This window comes from Aptenodytes forsteri, unplaced genomic scaffold, assembly GCF_000699145.1.
Source record: "Aptenodytes forsteri isolate BGI_AS27 unplaced genomic scaffold, ASM69914v1 Scaffold137, whole genome shotgun sequence".
NCBI classification, from domain to species: domain Eukaryota; kingdom Metazoa; phylum Chordata; class Aves; order Sphenisciformes; family Spheniscidae; genus Aptenodytes; species Aptenodytes forsteri.
This window is the reverse complement of record NW_008796221.1, coordinates 4,592,565-4,610,334: the sequence shown is the minus strand read 5'-3', so window position 1 is coordinate 4,610,334 and position 17,770 is coordinate 4,592,565. Positions and strand designations below refer to the sequence as shown.

Here is a 17,770-nt window from a genome sequence, read left to right as displayed (position 1 = left end):
AGTGCCTGGGGAGCAGAAGCTGAAGGCATGCCATCCTGAAACCCAGCTGCTGGCAGGGCCTCAGCACGTGGATGAGTTTCTCCTGACCCACGTGCTGTGTCGCACTCTGTGGCGGCTTTGCAGTTCCTTTTTAGATGAGTGGCTGCACCGGCATATCAGGGACGGGGTAAACGTTTGCTTGTTTATAGTAGGTAAACACCTTGTACAAAACAATACTCTCTTTTTGGTTTTGTCACGGTTCACCTAGCAACCACTTATCACACGGCCCCTCGTGCCATGTTACCCTTCGGGATGCTCTGCTTTACACCAGGTGATGTATCTTCTACATTAACACAGAAAGCTGCTTTTCACTTTGGTCAGGCTAAAACACCCCCCCCACTCACACACGCATCCCCCCAGTGACACGGACCTCTAGCAAACAAACGGTCAGAGTCATGGCTAGCAAAGATTCCAATGACCAGCACACTGTCTGAAAAAACAAAACACTTTAATTAGACAACTGCAAGCACCTCAAACAACTGGTTATTGTTACAGCATGGGGCTATCTTCTCACAATCTAGTTATTGCAAAGGCATGTGAATAATTTCATATGGACAAAGTCAAGAAAAAGTGGCACCGTAGTTACATGAAGATCAGAAGTAAGCTTACATTCATCCCACTGACTTCTAAAAGAGGCCGAAAACACACCTCCATACTGTACATTCTAAAATCTGTATTGCCTATAAGCTTCAGTCTATGCAGCTTTTTTTTCCTAGGAAACACGTAATTGTTGCGTGCAACTTACTCACAGCGGGTAATCGTATGTCTAGTTACGGGAAAAAATAAAGCTAGTGCAATTTGTTTTAGAAACATGTAAAGCTATGAATGGAATGAGCATGATCTCGCTTCGTGGATTATTTTACCCACTGCACTGTAAATATTTGCAGCTATATCCTTCCTTAACTGATTCCAAGCACACACTTTTATTATAAAAGATCAGTAATTCTACACAGAGAGTGGTTCTCATGCTCGACTTTTAATTTTTTTTTTCCTTAAGGTATAGTACAACTTACAGTGCTTATAAAAAGGCAACACCATATGGTACCATGTCGTCACTATCACATTGTAAGGGAAATTGCTGTTTTTCTTTTCTTAAAAGCACTTAAAATAGGCAAAAGTTCTAAAAGGGAGTGCTAAATGATAATGCATACTTTATTAGAAAGAAGTCTAGCCTTCCTTTAAAGTGCCGTTTGGGGAATGAAATCCTGTAAACCAGAGCCACTTTGTTTAAAATCCAATGAACGGGAACTGCTACAGAATAGAAAGTTTACACAATTCCTTAAAGCAGTTTAAAGTCCACTACATGCAATTGGTTTGCTATAAAGCTCTCTAAAACTTAGTCGCTTTACTCTGAAATTGAGTCCCCAGTCCCATATTTAAATGGAAATAAACATTTACAGGGTGCATTTACATACACTATAATACAAGAATGACGTCCCTTTGCCAGAAGATAAAATTGTACAATTCCTCGCTGTAACTCAGTTCTGACTTGATAAATTTCTTACGCTCGTAAATTATATAATATGCATCAGCTAAAATATTTTTTTTTCATAAATAGTTACAAAACTTGCCAAAACACATGGGGGGAAGTTTCCTTTGTTCAAAAATCTGACATCTGAATGCCACACAACACAAGAAACAATGCTTAAAGACACGTTAAGTGTTTTCTGAAGAAAGTGGGTGAGTAAACTACTAGCTGAAGACAAGAAGACTACCCTTCCCCAAGAACACAGTGCACAAAAAGCAAAATGTCAAACAGTACCTCAAGCAAAATAAAGGTCTGAGGATTGAAGCCAGCTCACGTGTGATCCTGCTAAAGAATTTGTGACAGTCACCATTTAGGTCCGATGCATTGGAAAGTGGTTGCTGGCTTGTTTTTACAGCTGGGAGATTCTGCTAAGAATTCAGCCACGGATGCCTAAGGCATTCTCCAGCTGAAGCACGTTTTTCTGGGACCATTTCTAGCATGGGGATCAGGAAATCTGTAAACTGTGCAGCATCTTCATGAGGCCAGCCATACTTCTCCACAAGCACATCAAAAAGACTCCAAGGTTTCAGCTTGGTAATGTGTCGGAGTTCTCCTGCAAACAGAAATATTACTGGCGTTAGAAAAATACCTCGTTACCCCTGTTAGCGACTAAGCCCTGTTTCGTTTTTCTCCCACTCTGCATTCGCAGCACCTTGACCTGGCTGAGAATCATTATTTACGAAGGACAGCACATTGCAAGCTTGCTTGAGGTCCTCAAAGGAGACGAGTATGTCCAATGTCAAAACCAAGAAATCAGTCCCACAGCAAACTGTATGTTACACCTGGACTCTGCTGTATGCATCACTTCCGATTTTTCCTGCTGTCTTCGTCCTGTCTCCCGCACACAAAGGCACGCATTCACACACATGCTCACGCCGTGGGCAAAGAACACCGCAGGCCTTTCCTTCTTAGTCAGCCAATGAACCCAAATCTTTCTTACAAAAACCGCTCCAATCCTAAGACAGAGGTCTCGGCAACACAGGTCACTGCCTCGCTACGTGGCATGTGCCGACAAAGCAACAGAGCAGTGATTCATTCCAAACCAAGCCAAGCCCAGAGGTTTGGCACTCAGAGATTCTTCTCCATCTTCCAGGCAAACACACCCACGAGGCTTGGTCTGAGTCCTGCCTGAGAAGGAAGCACCTGCTGCTCCCTACGTCTCCTTCAACCCACCACCAACACAAGCAGTGGCAGCAGCTGCAGGATTTGGGTTCCATCAAAGAGGGGGCATACAGCCAACGTGGCAATATGTTTCAGACCAAAACAAACAAAGGAGGCGAGAACCCTTCTGCCATTCAAACCAGCAATATTATCCAGGTCTATCCACAGGCCATCCGGCACAATGGGGAAGAAAGACTCTGCTGGCTGCTCCCTGCCCCTCCACTGCCGTCTCCCTTCTTCCCAGGCATGTATCTGAGCCATACAGTCTCCATGTGATGCTACAAAAAGCACTTCAGAGACCCCTGTGGTGATTCTGTGATGTCCCCTGACCTGCTGAGGGGGGTGATGGGTTCTCAGCCAACACTGGAAGCTGAACTCACCCGTAGCTTGACAAGCACACTACACCATACGGTACGGGGGCACGCAGGCTGTATTATTATTAAGCGAAGTGGTTTGGTAACTTGATTGTTGTCCCTGGCTGTAATCTACTGCCCATAAAATGCCATGAGACGTCAGCTCACGGGTCTGAGCTTCTGTACATCCCTGTGGCTACACAAGTTCCAGGGCAGGAGAAGAAACCTGTGTCTTCAGACTGCCCCTGAGTCTGAGCACCTGAATGCAATAGATGAAAACTGCCACAGGCACAGCAGGACATGCTTCTGCGACCTCAGGCCGTAGCAGAAGGTTCTACCCCATAAAATGCCATGAGACGTCAGCTCACGGGTCTGAGCTTCTGTACATCCCTGTGGCTACACAAGTTCCAGGGCAGGAGAAGAAACCTGTGTCTTCAGACTGCCCCTGAGTCTGAGCACCTGAATGCAATAGATGAAAACTGCCACAGGCGCAGCAGGACATGCTTCTGCGACCTCAGGCTGTAGCAGAAGGTTCTAGGCAGGGTGCAACACTTGAAAAAGCAGCTCTCCGAGTGCTATCATAAAGACCCCAAAAGAGCAAGTGTGCAAACAGTCCATCACTCGCAAGAGAGAGAGACCTGCTGGTAACAGAAAGTCAAGACGTGCTGCCCACAGCTGGCCCACTGTCCTCTTTCCTTTCCATGTCGTCGGGTAGGAGGGGTGCTGAGATAGAGAGGCATGAAAGCAGAGGGCATATCCTGCTGGTTCATGTCTGTACATTTACAGTACAAGTGTGTCCCATCAGTACCCGCGAGTCAAACAAAAAAAGGCCCTGCTTTGGGCCCATACTGACCCACGGTATGAACGGACAGAAAGGACAGCACATCTCAGAGAAGTGTGTTCATTTCCAGGCTCACTCTCAGCCCTTTAAAATCTTTGTGCAGCTCTGAAATTTAAGTGCTGAAAATCTTACCCTTTTGAAGGTTTCCAAAAGTGAATATTGGTGACTACTAACAAGAACAGGTAGTAAACTTTCTAATAAGAACGCATAAACTCAAGTATTGCCAAAAAGCAATAGAAAACAGGGACTTGTTATTGACTGCAAGCAAAAAATGGCTAAAAAGAAAAAAATCAGGCTGTGTCCATAGCTTCTCCAGCTTACAGCATTCATTGCAAGGGTTGCCATAATCATTCACCAAACTAGACTAACTTTGGGGGAGTGTGTGTGTTTACATGCAGCACTGTCTTCACCTTTGTCTTCAAATTATGTAGTTTTAGGCATCTTTCTTCCCTCAGGTTGTATAAAGTAAGATTGCAAGACAAGGCTCCTGGTGTCACTGTGGAAGCTGAGTTCATGCTGTTTGAATACTCTTCTTGTTCTGTAAAGCGGAGGTTGAAATACCCAAGCTAAGACCAGCACACCCTGGGCAGCACGACATTCTGTAGTGTTTTTCTGCTGAGGAACAAACTATTTTAGCAGTACAGGTTAAGTTTTCCACAAGAAATTCCGTGAAGATTGTAAAAGCGTTTAAGAAGATGGGATACAGTAAAAATTATCTGTGTGGGGGCCAAGAATTAAACTAGTGCTTCACTTTTCAATAAAGATCATGATGCTGACCATGGAATCAAAATAGAGTAAGTAAAATGCAATTAACACAACTGAGGTGGACGAAAAACTCAAAGAATTTATTTTAATGTGGTGGGTTCGTCTCATTTCCATCCTAAAGCGCTGGAGGGCAGCACAAGAAATGGAGGTGCCTGGCAACACGTATTTTCATCTAGTTCATGAGGTTTGCACCATGTAGCTGGAGGACAGCAAGACAGTACCTACATATTTAAGGGAAAAATGAAAAGCACAGGCCCACCGGTTTGACACCATCAGTATTCAGGGCATTAAAATGAATTTTCAAAGAAATGCTAAAAATGTCACAGTAAGTGAAAACTTCCTAACAGAAGCTCTTTATTGAGATTTTTGATAGTGAAGCACACAGGAAATATCCAGAGAGGACAACGGAGTTGTCAGAACTGTAAAACCCCTATGGCCAAAGCGGAGGCAGCAACGGACCTTCTGAAAAATGGAATGTTAAGTCAGAATGAAATTACTAAATAAATTTCTGAAGGACCTGTGAGGGGGAAGATGCTCTTTAAAAGCTTTCTCTGCTGACCGTAATACAAACTCCCAGAGCTAGTCTATGAAATTTGTCAAAGACCAATTTAAGATGTGTCATCAGGCAAGAGGAGGATGGATTATTGAGCAGTAAGAAACAGATGACGTGAAGGACTGGGGAAGCAGCAGTGGGATCTAATCTGCTACTACGTATTTTGAGGACATGCTCCCAAGAACTAATGCAAGAACTGCTGGTAAGGCCCCACGATACAGTAGATGGAAGCAAGGGAGGTGGAGGAGAGCCCTCTCCTTCCCTTCCAGGATATTAAATAAGCAGCAGTGCTTTTCCTTGTTACAACTTCCAACGGGCAAAGCCAGTACCTAGCCAGCATCTCACACAGGTTTAGCTCACAAGGAAACAGGGCTAGCAAATACCAGAAGAAAAATAAAAGGGACCACAGTCTAGAAAAAACAAAGGGGTTTATGTTTTAGAGCCAAAACATGTTAATTATTTTTACAGACAAAATTGCTTCCATGGAAGCACTGGAGAAAAGGACTCATTGGAGTTATTACTGGGCTCAATCAAGATGAGGCCCTAATAAAAAATATGTAAGAGTTTGTGTTATAGTGACTAAGAAGTAACTTATAAATGCTTTTCCTTCTTTAAATGCACCCTCCTATTTGAATGTCACAAACTGCTTCAGGCAATTACTGAGAAGAAGGGACTCGATCCTGCAAACCCATTAGTTGGTAACACCTTTCCTTTTGTGCCTGGGACATTCACTGGAACAATTCAGATGTTTAAAGCTTCTCTCTGAGGTTGAACTTGCTTATGGACAGCAGTTAACACCCAAATCGTGATTTCTTGATTTTCACCCAAGGCTGATGTTTTCAACAGGAGCCTACAGTTAGATTTCTAAGCCCATCTTTACACTACAGCGTGAAATTTTCAGAAGAGCCTCAGGCCTGTACTACATGGCCTCTGATCTCATGGCAGATGGTGCCTCTGAGGAATGTCACTGAAGTTCAGGCCCTAGAGGCCAACAGCGACACTTTGCAGTGGAAGATGCTCATGGAAGCACGTGAAACTCTCCACTTCATGGGAATTTTACAAACTGCCCTCTTCCATGCACCACAAACACTGCGGTTATTGTGTAACTGCTAGGTCATTTTAAGGTTCTATGACAACATTAGAAAATGCCAACCCATCTGGTGTAATGTGAAAATTAGGAACATGAGATACGCTTTAAGGGGGAGTCAGGCTGGGGGGTCTTTCTAATTCAGTACCTGTCTCTGACTGTGGCCACAAGAAGGGGTAGGGAGGGAGGGCAGGGGAGCATTTCTGCAGGCCCTGCCCCTCACTCCAGAAGCTGCAATCTGTCAGGGGGTGCTGGAGGATACCTCCTGCCCAGCCCTTTTACTGCTTTATACATTTACAGACCTGTCAGCCCTGAGTTTCTTCATCTCAGTCAACATGAGATTGTTTTTGAGCCTGCTGATACGGCCTCGCTCTACAACCCCCATGGCAGCAGGCTCCTGAAGCTCACTGCCTGCTGCATAGGAAAGCACTTTTAGTGGTTTTAAAGTGGTTTTAAAGCCACTCTCTGCAAGTTTCACTGGGTGTCCCCCAGCTCTCATATGGCGGGTGCTGATGAACAACAGCTCTGTTTTCAGTTTATCCACTGCCTTCCAATTTTGTAAACCTTTGTTATTCTTCCAGCAACCTTCTCCCCTCCACACTAAAAAGCCGCAGGCATTTTAGACTCCCCCATATGGCAGTTGCTCTATCTCCTTGATCATCACTGTTTCCCTTCTTCGCACTGTGTTTAACGCCATTACATCCTCCTTAAGGCAATGATGGCACTCAGAGGTCCCTGCCGTACCAGAAATATCCATGCACAGAACAGGCGGCTCTCATGCAAGGGGAGGAAGAATCACTGGACTGTCTCCTGCCTCATGACCCCAACCTCTTACAGCACAGCGTCGCTGCCTTAGCCCCCCCGGCACCCCACGTGCCCAATGCAGCTGGTCGGCTGGCCGGTGCTGGCCCTGCTGACAAGCTGTGTGCTCAGTCACGTGGAGTCACGGGCAAGAGGGAAGCTGCAGCACTGTTCAGCAGGAAAGCGCACTCGCCAGCTGCAGTCAACCACCCCAGATGTTCCCCCACCACATAATGGGATGCTCCTGACATACCCTGTCCCTCGATACAACACAGTGCTGTCTCACACTCGGAGGGGACAAAAGACACTTGAGGCATCACCACATCCCCTCACGTGTCAAAAACCTGTCTTAAAGAGTAGCCTGAGCAAAGACAAAGTACTAAAAGATAAAAGAACCATAAGGCCCAGTGCATTTGCTCAGCTTAATTACTTTCTTGTAGCAATTGACAAGGGTTTTAATTTTAGAGGGGTTGCACTTCTGTACAACGCCAAACACAGCTAAGTCATTGCCTATGGCTGTAGCACTCAGGCATTACGGTAATTTGGGGCATTTGAAGTGAGACAGCATGGTACACAGCAGAGCAGCTTTCTCCATCGCTCTGTCACAGAGTGATCTTTTCTGCATGCTCTCTCTTCAGGGAGGTTACGAGAGTGTGAGGATTGACTGCATGCGGCTGTGTGTCTATCACCCAGGTATTCCCTTCCCACCTCAGTTACTCCTTATCAGTAGCGTCTGCTGGACCACTATAGATGATCAAAAGTAGTTGACAGATGATTTTCCATCACGTTACAAGCTATGCATCACTTGATTCCTTACATTTACATGAACATCAGACAACAGATTCACACAGACATTTGTTAACATCCACACTTTGTTGAGTACATCCCAAAATGAATTTTAAATGAAATGTTGAAATGAATACTGCAAATTGCGGCTTTTCTCAGAAAGCCAAATTTACACCAAAGTTCTTCTTTAATAAGAGCTCTCCATTTAAACGGATATATTTCTTCAGTACCCATAAATGAACATATTCTCCTTTTGGATAGCATTATGCTTTAAATTAGTGTTGCATAAATACCGTTACCTTTTTTGGTGAAAAACTCCTTGGAATATTTCCCCAACATAGCGTATTTTCGAGGGATTTTTCCCAGCAGTTCAATGATCAATGCTATGTGGTCTGCATTGGAGAACATTGCCAGCAAAACAGAAACATACAACAGTTTAATCAGTACATTGCATGCACACACTAACACTGGCCCGGTACAGACAGAAATAGATTGATCCTGGTAAAAAAGACACGTGCTCACTGCTCAGTGGCTAATTTGGAAAGATGCTTTCAGCAAAACTTCCTTCTCAAAACAACATTTGAGTATCAGCTGCTACAAACAAGTTTTGCTATATAATTTAAAATGTACCAATAATTATTTTTCAGAATGTTTAGCTAAAAAAAGAAAACATTTGTCACAGATTCCTGTGTATTTTGTTTTTCAAAAAGAAATTTTTGTTGTGCGATTTCAGGAAATGCTCCTCAGTGGGACATGCTACAACCAGCAACAGCAATTCCACTTCTGTCTGCATCACGGCACCTTTCAAAAAGAAGAGGTACTACCTCTGCGATTGAAGAATTCCCGAGAATATTTTCCAGATAGAGCAAAGTGCCTTGGGATATTGCCTAGCAGCTCTATGATGTGTGCTATGTGGTCTATGAGGGAGAGAAAAAAAGGATACGGGAGTGGAAGGGGCAGGGAAAGGATGGGATAAAAAAGAAGAGGAAAGAAACTGGAATTAGTAAAAAATCAGAAATAGTTTCAAATCAACAATGTTTGCAGCAAATCCATGCAGAGGTTTCCAGGATCAGCAGAGCTCTGGCATCATTAGTAGCATTTAGGAACAATGAATGATGCCCACATTACCACTGCAAAGAGCATTTACAAGCAAACAAGCATGAAAATGGACAGGTATACAGATGGAAGCAGGAGTTAATTCTGATTTAAAAAAAAAATTAGTAATTGCCTAATTCAAATAAAAATACACAATGTAAACATTATTCCAGTGTCATTCTCATAAAAAGAAAATACTATGAAGTTCAAATTTGTCGTTTCTTTTCTAAACTAAAATGTTATTCTCAATCAGGTTTCCACACATATGCAATCTTACAAGACGGGCAGTTTAATTCCTTCAGGCAGTTGTTAAGTAGATGACTATCTGCAGAAGGGAGTTTTTGCCCACCCATTGCTAGTGATGGAACTTAAAACTAAAAAGAAAAAAATCGTATTTATATTCTGAAACAGTGTGTATGAACAGTTTACTCAAATACAAAACTTAACCCCACTGTAAGCTCACTGGAAATTTAAGAAGAAGAGTGTGAAAAGACACAGAAACTCATAGAATTTCTCAGAAAAGTCATACCTTCATCCCTGGAATAGTCTTCACCAGAGTGGGGTTCAAACAAATAATCTCCAGTCGCTAGCTCAAAAGCCTATAACATAACAGACATATTTATGGGTATTTCAGAAATAATGTTTCTAATCTTAAGATGTCAGCAAAACATCACAACTATCTCAGAACCAAGAGGGAATTAACACTCAAAGCTCAAGGCCTACAACAGGATCCGAGACTGAGGAGAGGCCACTTACCTGGGGACCATCATTCCTGCACTGCAACGACAGCATGAACCCAGGCTCTGGACAGAGCCCCATATTCAGCCCCAAGCACACCCCGTCAAGTACGAGAGGCTGGAGGTTTGGCAACAGGTAGCACACCTGAATCCCAGGCGTTTCTGCCTACTCAACCAGGATGAACGAAGGAGGTGGACAAGGAGTGTGGAACTGCGGTCCCTCCCCAACCAGCAACCCCTGGGGCTCCACCGGCTAACCAGGGAGTATTTCGGTCGTGTTGCGAAGTTCAGCACCAGTCCCCAGTGGGAGGTAGCAAACAGCATCCAGCTGCGGAGGAAGCGATTCTGAACAGATGGGACTGCACAGGGGTGTGAAGGGGGCATCGGTGTAAGCTGACGTTAAACATGTTTTAACATACTATGTGCTGTCTGTTGATCATGTTAAATATGTGTAAGTTAATGAAGCTGAGAGAGAGGTATTTCTAAATATATAATAGCGAGCTACACTTGTATCTGAAGGCTATCTGCCAGAGATTGCATGTTGGGGACTGAAATAATAAAGTCTGAATCAGAAATAAAATCCATTTATAATTATAATTAATCACTTGAAATTAGCAAATAGGGTAAGCTTTCTTGATGACTCTAAATCTAGGACAGTTTTGAAAAAGGTATTTTCGTCAAAGTAAATACTGCAGTCACAGGGTAAAATACTGATACTGACATTGACAAAGGAATCCAGAGCAGACGCCGTGAACACTGATCCCTTCAGGCCATGGCAATGCTTCGATGAGATGTGAACCCTGTGTTAGGTCAGGACAAAACTGAGTTTATCTTTATGGGTGTAATGCATATTAAAAGTCACAAAGCGCTGAAATAATTATGAGAGCCCACACTTGTGCACAAACATGGACTCACCTAGCCTAATTTGTTAAACTATACTCTTTCTGCTCTGGAACACCAATTACCCAGCAGCCACAGGAATCTAATTCTTTCCAGGTGGTTTAAACATCAAACTATTTTCCACCTCCAAGACCAGGAAAAGCATCTGATCCAGAAAATAATTCAAAAAATCAGAGAGAACTCCCTGGCACAGCTCTAGGAGGGGATTTCACTCCGTCAGAACGTTTACTACGAAATATTTGTCTCCTGAAAATATACACTTTTCTTCTGTTCCAATTTGTAATCTGGAGTTGTTAAATCACCTATAAATTTAACCTATTTATGGGCACTTGGCTTTTTCAAGCTGTGAACTGCAGCGTCATCCAAGTGGGCTATAGCCAAAATAATTCATTGCAATCACACACAGCAGCCAAGAAAGCAAGAATGCTCCTTGTTGACATTTCTGTTGATCCTTCGAACTGGCTTTAATTTCTAAAGTCACTATCACTAATAAACAGTCATTCACTTTTTTTCTTATTCTACTCTCAGCTCAGGATTGAGAGTTTTCATTTTACAGCTTAAAAAAATCTGAAGGACTTCATAAATTGCCAGGTATTTAAACTGAATAAATTTTTAGAGTAACCAGAAGAGATCACTGGTAGGGGTCTCTAAACACAACATGGAGAATATTGTTATTCTCTTGAGATGAGACTGAGAAGCCCTAAGTGTCCCCTCTGTATCTCAAGGGAATATATTCACTGGAAGAGCTGGACCAGCTTTCCTAGGAGAACACATGCTGATGGGGCCGATTTCTGAGGACATTGAGAAACTCATTGCTATTTAACACAGATTCCTGAAGAACAACAGAAATGTAGTTGAATTTAGCCACAAAGGTGGACTCCAAAAGAATACAGCTTCTGCCCCAAAAAATGAAGTATTAATAGCTCGGTATGTCTGCGTGGGACTAGAAAGATTAAATTGGAAAAACTGTAAAAACCGTTCATACAGAAGCACAAGAAGTAAGCATACCACTGCGATACACTGAATTTTAGATGTTTGTATGTAATAAGAGCTGCAAGCTCGCATAGATTTGGGATATTTATACCACCCTTTTGCTGAAGAGAAACTAAAGCTTTTCAAAATGCTGCTGCTGCTTCTATTTTCCTTTTTGTATAGCTTTGACTCCATGCCCAGCATGGGCTGGAGCCGCAGCGTCTCAGACATTTGATTTCCTGACTCTCCTTAAAGGACTCTGCCCCGAGAACGAAGAAACTTCTGACTCGGATGCACACAGGGACAGCCCAGAGACAGCCTTGCCTTTTGGGTGCTGTGATAAATATCTGTAATAATACTTCTTAGCATTCACGCAGGACAATGTCTCACAGGTTTATCTGTAGCAACCTGGCAATATGTTCCTAGACATTTGTAGGATGGACTGGCTACATAGCACAAGATAAATGAAATTAATTGGGCCTCATTTAAAAAAGAATAAATCCTTGATCTAGGTTTTTATTGTAAAGTAAAAGAATCAGCATTAAAAACGCATTAATAAGCAGGTAAATAGCCATAAGAAGGACAATGACACCTCTGGATTCTATCAGTCAGAGTTCTGCTCTTTAAACTCATGTCCAAAGGTGTGGTGCACCAGAAAGCACGTGCAGTCCTGTTAGTGAGTCAGTGCCACCGAAAGAGCAGCTCTCTGCTGCTGGTACTCAGAACTACGGTTTTGGCAATGCACTGCTGCTTTGGACTTCCTGAGCACTTCTCAGTACTTATTAACACTTTGCACCCAACTGTAGGTACATAAAACCACCCAGTCTCCAGTTTGTAAGTTGCTGACACTCTGTGATAAAATCAGGAGGTGGAGACCCTGAGAGCAAGTTGAACACAGGTCAGCAGTGCACTCTCATGGTAATGCAGGCTAACCACGTACTGGGCTGTATGTAACAAGTGTGTTACCAACCCTCGGTGGGAAGTGACTTCCCCTCTCCTCAGCACACACATCTGCATCTGCAGACCTGTGACCAGTTTGGGGCCACCAGTATGAGAGAGATCCTGCCAAACTGGAGAAAGACCAGGGAGGACCTCTAAGATGTCAGGAGGCTGAGCAGAGGATGCAGGAGGAGAGGCTGGTGGGGCTGTGTTTGTTCAGGTTGGAAAAGGGAAGGAGAAGGGGGGATTTAATTGCTGCACTCCACTGCCTGAAAAGCAGTACACAGAGAAGACCAAGATACACTCTTCTCAATGAAAGGACAACAGAGAACAGACACAAGCAGCAAGATGGGAAATTCCAACCGGATACGAGGAAAAAAATTCTTCAGCGAGATTGGCCAAGCTGCCAATTGGACAGGCTGCCTAGAAAGGCTGTGGAAATGCCATCCTGACAGATATGTACACCTCAACTGGATGAGGCTCTGAGTAACCTCATCTAACCTTGACATTAACCCTGGTTCAAGCAGGAGGTAGACTACTAGAGATCCCTTTCAACCTACATCTGGCTTTTATTTCTATGATGCTACAAATACAGATTTATCATATTTACTTACTTACTTTCCCTTTGAAAGTATTAATTTATAAAAACTAGTTTCTTGACAGAAACTCCAACTTTGAATTACCATGATTTTTTTTACTTAACGTTGACATTTATCTCAACAGAAATCAGCATTTCAATTATTATATGGAGATAACAAATGAGATACAGCACACTCAACATATGGCACAAAAGCCCAAGGCAATCATCCATCCTTACTGACTGTACTGGCAATCGCTACTTATCACTTTCCCAAGGTTATCGCAGAAAAACAGTCTAGACTGTTTTCCTCCATTTGCAGATGGAGAACCTTTCATATAAATGGTCACACTGCTGCTTTTGTAGGCTCTGGAGAGGCTATGATTCCTTTCCTGCCATGCAACTGTATATGAACCTACCACAATACTAAACTGTTAGCATCACTATCGTATATTATGGATCCATATCTAATCACACAATTGGAAACAGCTACATTTTCACTATGTGACAGCTGTGTACTCAGTCTGATGATTGAAAATGGATGCATGCCTAGGGAAAGCTGTCTGGGAGAGGACTGGAAGAACAATTCACTTGGACTGCATCAGCCTCCCTGAATTCCTCTTATGAAGTCCCAGCTGAAAAAGGACAAACTATAGGCCAGAATTATTATTTTGACAGACAAGATCCAGCTCTTGGCCAGAGTTTCTCTGCTCCAGCTGAAATGAAGAGCTGTGAATGAGAAGATTGTAACTGCTTTAAAAATAGGCTTAGTTTTAAGAATGCTGTTCCACAGGTAAGTGGGAGCATGGGAAGAGAGCAAAAAGCTTTTTGAGATATGCATACCAGCTGACAGTTTGTTCTCCCATGGACATCTCCCTCTGAAAAGCCAGGCAATGGAAAGAATATAAAAGGCATTTTGCATGGTTAGTGCTTGGTAAGAAAGGCCAGATATACAAAACGCAGACATGCATGGGATGCTTGAAAAGGAAATAGGTTTCTATTATTTGCTGTACTCCAATCTCAGAATCATGCACAGGCTGAGTGGTTGCTTTGGAAAGTCAGTTTCTCTGGAAAATCATTTTCTTTTGAATGTTTCAGGTTGTCCACCCACCACCTTCAAAAAGGGTGTACAGTGATTAATAACAGCATTTTGTACTGTATCTGCCTACTGAAATATATGTGCATAGTGACTTCAAGTTTTTGTCTTCTCTCAACCAGATTTTTGATTTTCCATTTTTCCTCAAAATACTGCTTCTGTGCAGACTGAGGTTTGTCATCACACCTTCAGTATGTGCCACTCACACATACTAGCATGATGATACTCATGATCCCATGGAGACAAGATCATTTTTTCCCCGCTTACAACACAGGAAGAGTAGTTAAGGACAGTTACCTCTTCACTCCACATTAGAGGACATTATGCAGAGAAGTAAATTGGGGGCTGAACTACAAGCACTTACATGTAGGTTTAATTTTAACAACATAAGTTACTATATTCTGCTCATTCTTCATTCTGTCCCTCTGAGTTTTCTCACATGAATAGAAACGCTCGTAATAAAAAACAAATAAAAATCACCCCTGTAAGCTTGGTCACCTTTTAATAGCATCTCCCTCATTTTGAAAGTTGTTTGCCTGCCCCCTTTCCCTCTCACCCCGGTACTATTTTCTTTCATCATTTGTATTCTCTTTGAGTAGATAAAACACCAAGTACAATTTTCTCCTTCTCTGACTTCCTGCCAATCTACAGCTATGATCTATTTGCTAGTTCTTATTATAAAAAGAAGATATTTCAGGAATCACAACTCACCACAAAAGCCACCTCAGATGAGTGTTAAAAACACAGTCTCGTTATGTCCTAGCTTGTGACACAGTCATCTCCTCCCCGCAGCTCAAACAAGACTGTACATAATGAACAACAGAAGTCAGATGATGAGACTCATCATTTCAGGTGCTTTTCCTGTCTCCAATCCAAAGAGCATAAAGAAGGAAAAGCAGTGGAATCATGGTGCTTGCAGTCATTTCCAGGAGCAATACAAAGGGATGCCCTCTGCCAGTAGTAACTCCCTTATCTTGCCAGGATTTCTTGGCAGCAGCAGTGGAGTACTGTGTTCCATGATTTTTGAGATTTAGGAAATGCTAAATGATGCAGGGCCTGTTCAGTTTCTGCTCCACAGAAAGCGACCCTCCCAATACTGCAAATGTGGAAATTAGCCTGATAAAATTAAATGATCAAGGGTGGTTTCAATCCTGTCAAATGCTGGCTCCAAATCTCTTCCTTTTTTTGGGTGAAAATGAGAGATGCATCTCCCTGTTGGCATAATTAAAATAGGGTTTAGTACAGCAAGGGAACACAGAATTTTCTAGAATTTAATAAATGTGGAGAGAGACTCCCAGAGTCTAGCTTTCCATGAGAGCAGCTGAGTATCCCACTTAAATGGCCACATTGTTAAAAGAAAAAGGACACTGTGCAATTTCCTTAGCAAAACTTGTAAATGTCCAGCAAGCACTCAGGCCTAGGTCACCAAAGTCTGGGAAAAAAATTTAAGTCACACTTTGTTGCATTCTTTGCTGAGCACAGAACAAGTGAACAACTCTGTCATAGTCTGGAAAAGCCCACTGGCACCTAACTTCTTTCATTAGCTTCACAGCACATTGTGTGTGCACTGATTATAAGCCTCCGAAGATATGAATCATTCTCTTTTTTCCCCTGCCCTTTTTTTTTTTTCTCTTTTTCTTAAAGACTCTGAGACTCAGATCACCTGAGCAGAGGACTGGTACTGCCCAAGGATACTCCCTCTCACCCTTTAAATCTGACTCAAAGAGGTTTGGGGCGCAAGAACTGGGCCATGCCGAATCATCTAAAATTAGAAGATTCAGCTCACAGGCTGCTGGCTTCCAATGCTACTTATTCACTGACATAACACCAAAAGAAACAGCACTGAGTTATTTCTCACTCTTTTGCACTGTTTCTCTTATATTATATGCTATTTGGGTAGAGTCCTTACATGGCTCTGTTTATGTACGCTTCCAGCACAAGTAATCCTGATCAGAATCTCTGGCTACTCCCATACTAAAGACAATACAAATAAAACAGGCCTATTCTTTCCTGGAAGCTGCATCAAAACCTTGATGGCTAGACAAAGCCAACCCCTATTAGCAGAGGCCAGGTGAGGACAGCACTCACGTAGACACAACATACCATGTCCAAATTCATAAGGGGGGTATTCGGAAAGTTGCTGTGCACACATTAACACAGATGCTTTGGACACTCAGGGCACCATTATTAAGAGGCTTTTGTTTAAAAACATCATCATCATCTCCATCCTCATTACTAAAGACGAAGTAAAACTGAGGAGTGAACAGTATGATGAAAAAAGACAGTCTGCTGCTGCTGTGATACAACACATAATCTCTGTGCTTGACTTCACACTTTATGCCATAAATACCAGCCAATGAAAGAACCAGTAGCTCTGCTACTCTCATAGTCAATGCTATTCCCAGTGAGCAAGATTATTTCATTAGCAAGCAAAAGGCAGTGAAAAACCTTAGGCTCAAATGGAGATCAATAAAGCACAAGACCAAGTTAAGACCTCAGGTGAATCCTGGTCCCATGCATTGCAAGTAGTCCTTCATAAAATCTATGGACCCATGAAAAGATTGAGGTGTTTTATGTACACATCCGGACGTCAACCTCTGACATGGAAATTCTATGGACCCTAAACTAATTCAAAGAAAGGCCTGGTTTTATTGTCATTTTTTTAAAATGGAGACATTACCTAGAACATCTGATACAGTAATGGATATGTAACAGATGGAGAACCTTTTCTATTTTTGCAAGCTAAGCAGTCTTCATGTGTGCTGTTTACTACTAAGCAGAGTGTTCCGGACCGCTTGTGAGCAAGCCCATTTGGGAGAGTTTGGCAGCCATGTTGTGAAACTTAAACAACACCCACTGAGATGGAAAACCTGACCACAACTTTGAAGCAGCAAGTCTTCTGTCAGCAAAAGCCACACAGATGGCAGAGTGAAGAGCACACCTGGATCGGTCTCTGTGAGAATACTTGTCAGAAATCGATGATTTGAAGGTCATGGGTACACACAGATCTACAAGATGTATTTGCACACAATTCCATACAAATGATGTCAAAATATTTTGAACCCTCTTTCAGTGCCAGTTCAGAGAACTAGCTCAGTGATTCAGTTGTGAACAAGGGTTTTAAAAGCGTAATGTCTCACCACCTTTGCTCTGATGCTACCTTACTATACTTTGCATTCACATCATTCATACTAGGCACACACTCTTGCAATATGTGCATTATCATTCAGTGGATAAATTGAGACAAGAAAGCTCCTCCAAAGTCAAAAGTTGCTGGGTAAAAAACTGGCTGGACGGCTGGGCCCAGAGAGTTGTGGTGAATGGAGTTACATCCAGCTGGCGGCCGGTCACGAGCGGTGTTCCCCAGGGCTCAGTTTTGGGGCCGGTCTTGTTCAATATCTTTATCAATGATCTGGATGAGGGGATCGAGTGCACCCTCAGTAAGTTTGCAGACGACACCAAGTTGGGCAGGAGTGTTGATCTGCTCGAGGGCAGGAAGGCTCTGCAGAGGGACCTGCACAGGCTGGATCGATGGGCCCA

The 17,770-nt window shown here is 42.8% G+C and overlaps 1 protein-coding gene across 1 annotated transcript in view; it reads right to left on the bottom strand.

The window, feature by feature from the left end:
* Positions 1-466: 466 nt before the first annotated feature.
* The window catches only part of SRPK2 (SRSF protein kinase 2), a 111,699-nt gene continuing 94,395 nt past the window's right edge, over positions 467-17,770 (bottom strand). Inside the window, exons 13-15 of the mRNA XM_009289049.1 lie at positions 9,539-9,608; positions 8,214-8,306; positions 467-2,120 (exon numbers count right to left, since the gene is read on the bottom strand). Of these exons, the coding sequence (XP_009287324.1) occupies positions 1,936-2,120; positions 8,214-8,306; positions 9,539-9,608 (348 nt within the window). The 3' untranslated portion in view covers positions 467-1,935. The remainder of the gene's footprint in view (positions 2,121-8,213; positions 8,307-9,538; positions 9,609-17,770) is intronic.